The 6,495-nt window shown below is 51.5% G+C and overlaps 1 protein-coding gene across 1 annotated transcript; it reads right to left on the reverse strand.

The window, feature by feature from the left end:
• Positions 1–99: 99 nt before the first annotated feature.
• LOC125543413 (probable transcription factor GLK2) lies at positions 100–6,106 on the reverse strand. The gene is made up of 6 exons (XM_048706743.1): positions 5,079–6,106; positions 3,992–4,135; positions 1,303–1,680; positions 1,100–1,168; positions 854–988; positions 100–663 (listed from the first exon to the last, which is right to left on the reverse strand). The coding sequence occupies exons 1-6, from the start codon at positions 5,709–5,711 to the stop codon at positions 493–495; spliced, it is 1,530 nt and encodes a 509-aa protein (XP_048562700.1). The 5' UTR covers positions 5,712–6,106; the 3' UTR covers positions 100–492.
• Between the last annotated feature and the right edge of the window lie 389 nt (positions 6,107–6,495).

A 6,495-nucleotide genomic window follows, 5' to 3' on the forward strand; every position in this document is an offset into this window, starting at 1 on the left:
ATTTGTGCTCACAAAAATTATTACCGAAAAGCTTGTTTCTGCATGCAGATACAGAGTTTCTGTCCTATATTTGTCGTGTTAATAAAGACGTTTCTCACATTTTGCAGAAATATGCAATTGCATTTCCACACGGAGCATGCATGCATCATTGGTTATTCATTTACCAGTCCAATAATATAAGTTTGTTCCATCCCAACAATATAGACGCAGCGCTCGTGTGTGCGCACAGCGCGCACGTACACGAGAGGAAAAACCCAGAGATCCATGTCAGTGCACTCATACAGACACACCCAGGACAATACATTATTATAACTATGAGTATTAATCTACACGCGCACGCGTACGTCGACCAACCGGCCGGTCGATCAGCCATACGTATGCACGTAGGTGCAGACGGACGAGTAGTCGACGAGTTGTGTCACCCAGAGAGAGGGGGGAAGCAGCAGCAGCATGACGGCTCCGGCGCCGGTGGTGGTGGAGACGTACGTACTCTCAGGCGGCGCCGCCGCAGTTCGTTGTCGCCGCCGGCGGGACCTTGGGTATGCCTTGCTTGTGCAGCTCCGACATGACGCTGTCCAGCGACGGGGGCTTGAGCCCCAGGGGAAGCGGCAGCCATGGCTTCACTAAAACGTCTCCGATGGCTGCGTCGATGCTCTCCTTGGACTGCACAATATACATTGGAGATTAAACACATATGATTAGGGGCACGTTTGTATTTCTTGCGTGCACTGATTAATCAATGGATATCTACCTTGGACCGGAACACCGTACCGTGTCCGTGTACTATAGTGTGACTTCAGGATCAAAAGTACAGTATAAATTAATGAACCATCAGCCGTGCCTATGTACTTACCGGGTGGGCGTCGAGCTGAAGCTGCAGGCCGGCGACCTTATTGCTCTGCGGCACCGGCGACGGCGGAGGCGGGATCGGTCTGTACATAGGATGCGGTACCATCCCCGGCATCGGCGGCGCAGCAAACCTCTGCATCTGCACGCGCGCACACACACAGGTAACCATATTAGCCACGCAATTACCACAGCTGCTTCAACGTTAACGACTGGGCAAATGATTCATAGTACTAGCTACTAGTTTAATTACCATGGCCGCAGGAGGCATCGGCGGCGGAACGCACTGTGTCACTGCCTGCGGGCCCCATTTCCTGGCAGCCTGAGCGAGGAGAAAACGGTAAGCCAACGGGTTATTACGAACGCATGCCGCAAACACATGCAAAGCGAAAGAGCCTAGTCACGTGAACGCGGGAAGAGGGAGACAGAGGCGGAGCAATGTAGTAGCGCACGCACGTTGTACTGCTGGTGCCAGTAGACGGGGTCCACCGGCGGCTGGTGCGCCCACGCCGGCGGCGGCGCCAGGTGCCGCGGCCAGACGGGCAGCATGGACGGCGGCGACAGCGGCAGCGTCGCGTCGACGCCGGTGGGATGGCCCCACACGTGCAGCGGCCGGCAGAACGGCGGCGGCTGGCCGGGGTGGTGCGCCATCCCCGCGTGCGGCGGCATCGCCCCCGGGGGCGGGAACCCGACCGTCGGCACGACCCACGGGCCGCCTCCCGCCGCCGCGTCCTTCCTCGGCCCGCCGGCCGCCGCGTACATCTGCCGCTTCTGCGTCCAGCTCGCCGCCTCCGCCTCCCTCGCCATCAGGTGCTTCCTGTGTGACCTGTACTTCTGCACTTGCACGGAGGACATGTAATCGCATTAATTTCGGTTTGAAACGCAACCGCATTAACTTTGAGTCTTCCACCACAAATGCAAACTCATAGTACCTTTACTATTTTTAACCGTGTTAATAATTGTTATTTTAAGTCGAACAAGCCACACTCCCTCAAAATAATAATAATTCAAACAAGCCACACATCATGGAATCTAAAATTACACAACAATCAAGTGCTACTTTAAGCCTCCTTTGGTTTACATGAATTTTGAAGGATAAGAACTTTGTAGGAAAAAACATTTGGCCCTTTGATTTGTACTCACACCGTCCCATATTGTAAGACGTTTTTGCAAGCTCACAAAAATGTCTTACATTATAAGACGGAGGGAGTAGAAATGAATTCCTGTTCCTATGTAGGATAGAAACCAATCATTCACATTTCAAAGTAAAAAATCTATTAGTCTGGACTCAATGAAAAAGATCCTATCCTATGAATAAAATGTTATCTCTTTCCTATAGAAATTGAGATATATTTCATCTCACTTTCTATGGTTTTCCTATTCCTATTCTATGAACCAAAGAAGACATTAATTAGATGCAAAAGCATGCAGATGCTCAGTTACAAAATTGTAAATATAACGTTGTCTCAGTCAATTACTCCCTCCGTTCCTAAATACTTGTCTTTCTAGGCATTTCAACAAGTGACTACATACGGAGCAAAATGAGTGAATCTACACTCTAAAATATGTCTACATACATCCGTATGTAGTAGTCATTTGAAATGTCTAGAAAGACAAATATTTAGGAACGGAGGGAGTAGAAATCATTTTCGAGTTTTCAACTCAAAACCAAGAATTTCTCAGCCAAACAAATACTCCATTTTTCCCATCGATTCTTTCTACCGTGAGGAGCAGATACAGAATAACGGTCCTCAGAAAAGTAGACACCCCCACAAATCATATATAGATCATTTTACTCACCCCTTGATTTCATTTTCGAATAAGCCTCCACTTTTTAGTTACAGGATCATACAAATGTTAAGGTGTAGTTTGTGCTTCAAATGTTGCCGTGTTTGGTTTGTTAGCTAAACTGAAAAAATACCACGAAACTTAGATTGAAAAAGTTAGACTATCACAATTAATCCACTGTACCTCACTGGTTCACTAAAATGCATAGTAATGTAATGCTCAGCTAGCCATCTACTCCTCCGGTAAAGAAATATAAGTAGTGTTCTAAACACTCCTATATTTCTTTACAAAGGGAGTAATAATTATTTTATGAGGTGGAAGAACTTATATATAGAGTTGTATGCAATTTACAGAAAGGTATTCCCTCCGTAAACAAATATAAGACGTTTTAGATCGTTAAAACTAAAGGAGTAAGAACAGATTGCCGAGATCTGGATCTCTATCGCCTGGTGCCAAAGCGGGACGCGCGTGCACGGGAATTCGTGCGAGGATATGGCCATCTCGCTAGAAAACGGGCGTTCAGTACCGGGCCGCAGGGAGTGGGAGTAGTACATCCATGCACGGGCACTACGGCGGTGAGGAACCCGGCCAGCGGCGACATGGCACGCGCCCGCGCTGACTAGGGCAGGACCGGCCGGGGCCGCCCTCCCTCAAATCCGTGTGGCGTGGGCAGTGGTCACCCGTACGGCGTGGTGGCGCCCCCCTGCGCTGCACACCTTGGCGCCTCCCCGTTGCACGGTTTGGGCAATGGAATATCCAAACGGGAACGCATGCATGCATGCATGAGCACGGCGTACCGGATAATTTTTGTTTGAATGAATGAGCGAGTGGTTTCACTTTTGACACCCCGCGTCTGCGTGCATGTGTTTGTGAAAGCGCTGCCAAGGACTTGCATGATTCACGCATGGGGTCACATGCATGCAGGCATGCATGCCATGCATATGGCGTAGTACTACTAGTACAGTGCGTCGTGGGTACGTATGTATACGTAGCGATGATAATAATGCTGTAATAATGTACACGAGGCCGTGAGGGGCTGGGGCTGGCGGTTGCAACGTCGTCCGTGCCTGGACAACGTATGGCGACAATGCATATGGGCAGGCACAGACGTACATATGTTGCCCAGACGGCCAGATCTGACTGTGCTGCCTGGAGCTGGGGATGGATCGAGTGCATGTGTGTACATGCTCGTGTTTGTCTTTGCGCTAGCACCTAGCAGTGGCAGGCACCGCGTCCGTCCGTGTGAATTTAAAACTCGGCCGACGATTCGATCCTAAGAATACTTATGACATATTTAGATGCGTTTTAGCAAAAAGTGTAGTTAATCTGCAGAAATAATGCATGGAAAGAAACGGACCTGGAGATGGCTGGCGATGTTGTGGCGCGTGAGGCGGTACTCGTTGCCCATGAGCTCCAGGATCCGCGACGGCACCGCCTTGTCCAGCCCCAGCTGCTCCACCGCCTGCACGAACCGCCGGTGCAACTCCGGCGTCCAGTCCACCTGCCATTCATTCATAATTTGTTTAATCAGTCAATCACCAGCCATATATAATAAGCACGAATTTTATTAATCAAAGAGCATCATTTACATGCTTCAGAAGATTCAGGGCACTAAATGGAACTACTTTCCTATGAGCTTTGCTTACCCTAGAACTAGCTAGTACCGCTAGTAACAGAGAGACGTACACGCACGTACGTATAGGCAGGAGAGATCACAGACAAGACTTTTCATAGGCGCCGCGTGTGTGAAAATCTGCACCGAAATAAAGGGGCAAAGAGCAGCTATAGCTGCACTGTTTGCTGCTGCTGTGTGTGTATGCCACTGTTACCGTGCGCTTCCCGTGACGCTCTCCCTCTCTCTTTCCCTGCCGGCCGGTTGAGATCTATCCTATCAGCCCGTCGTCCCAAAAAGCTGCCTGCACGGGGATTTCCATGGCCTATTCATTGCCGCGCAACATTTCGGTGCAAACCTCCCTCCCTCCACGCGCCTCTCCTATCCACTGATGATGTTACCCAGCTTTCAACTACGTACGTGCCGACGCAGCAGCCGCGCGCGCGCGTCAAAGTCGATCAGCTGCTCGTGCTTGCTAGCTCCTCGCGACGGAGGCAATCACGAGCTGCTGATTCGCCCCGGCTGTACCATGCAGGGCCAGGGCCATGCCCCGTGCTGCTACGACGCTACAGCTAGGCCTCTCGTGATTTCTTGGGTCCTGGGTCAGTCAGATCTGCTGCCTGCCTCGCAGGAGATGTCGTCGATCGTGAGAAAGATTATGTCAGAGTTTGCGCCAGACGGGCAGCTGCAGTGGATCGTGATGTGCAGATCGATTGGACGACATAGAGTTTATCCCTTCCTTTCGTTCTTTTCCCCCAACCCCATGCGGTTAAGCATGCTTAATTATGGATATACCATGGAGCTAGGGCTAGTGAGAGAATGCAGGCAGTACCTTCACCTTCCGCCTGCCGTGGGAGCTCTTGGTCGCCGCGGCTGCCGACGCGGGCTTCGACGTCATCTTGCTGTGCCCCTCTGCCGACGCCGACGACTTGCTGTTCTCAGACCCGACCGCAGCGGAAGAATCGTCCGTCGTCACCGCGCTGCAAACCTCATCGCCCACGATGTTGTTGTTGTTGTTCTTGTTGTTCTTGTTGTCGTGCTGCTGCTTCACATCTTTCTCTTCCGACGACGACATCAAACCCTTCGTCTCGCCCTTGCCTTCTGGTAGTTCCATGTCCATCTCTGCCGGTAGGTCCGTTTCCACGGCCGTCTTCGCCTCGTCGCCATGGTGGGTTTCGCAGCCGTCTGGCGCCGGCTCTGCCGCCGGGCTCAGCACCGTAGTCGTCGCCGGCTCGTCGGCGAACTCGGCGAGGAGCTCGGTCGGGTCGACCTCGAGGTCGGGGAGGATGTCGTCGCCGTCGTCGACGTGGAAGAAGGGCATGTCGCACGTGCTGAAGTCGATGTAGTCCAGCAGGAAGTCGTCCTCCTCCACGGTGGCCTCCGGGAACCCGACATCGACATGGTGGTGGTCGCCGAGGCTGAAGACGGCCGGATTAGGGCTTTGCAGCGTGGCCACCTCAAGCATCCCAATCTCGGCGTACGTAGCTCGTAGGATCGGCGGAGACGGGAAGGAATTGACTTGGAAGTAATCTTTGCACCAAAAACCACTCCAAATCTCAGCTGGCTTGACGATGGCAGCGATCTCGATCGGTGGGTAGATGGAGCTACGGGATATATAGCCAGTCGGCTATGAACCTGGGCTTGGAGTGGTAGCAAGATCGGCAGTGCAGTGCATGAGCAGCAGGCAGGCCAGGTAGAGCTCCCTCCAATGGAGATCTCCAATGGATAGGAGGAAGAAGGGAGGAGGGACGGATGGGGAAGGAGGTTGAGAGCAATGGGATGGACTAGCTAGTTTGGTGGTGATTTGGGAGTATTAGAGGAGCGAGGAGGACGCATGTCCACCACAAACCTCCTTGAGATTTCTCTCTCCCCCCTTTATAGGGTCTCTCTCGCTCTCTGTCTCCTTTCTCTCTCATAGTCATAGGGTTCCTCCCCCTTCTCTCTCTAGCACACACGCACACATCAAGCTGCTCTGTACATTATACACCGACTGCCAGCGAATTGTATGCATGGATGGCGCATGACACCAAGACTCCGAGTGTTTATCTGTTTCACCTTATCTCAGTGACCTGCAGACTGAATTTGACTCAGAAATAATTCTCTGTTGTGCATGTGCATGCATACATGCATGCCATATGGTGCTGGCGGATTTGTCGTCCACTATATTCTACATCAGTTTTGTTAAGTCTCAGTCGATTAAGACTTCGATATGTCTTGATCGGTACTATCTTCCTTTGATTTTGCATGAA

The sequence above is a fragment of the Triticum urartu genome, chromosome 3, assembly GCF_003073215.2.
Source record: "Triticum urartu cultivar G1812 chromosome 3, Tu2.1, whole genome shotgun sequence".
In the NCBI taxonomy this organism is placed as follows: domain Eukaryota; kingdom Viridiplantae; phylum Streptophyta; class Magnoliopsida; order Poales; family Poaceae; genus Triticum; species Triticum urartu.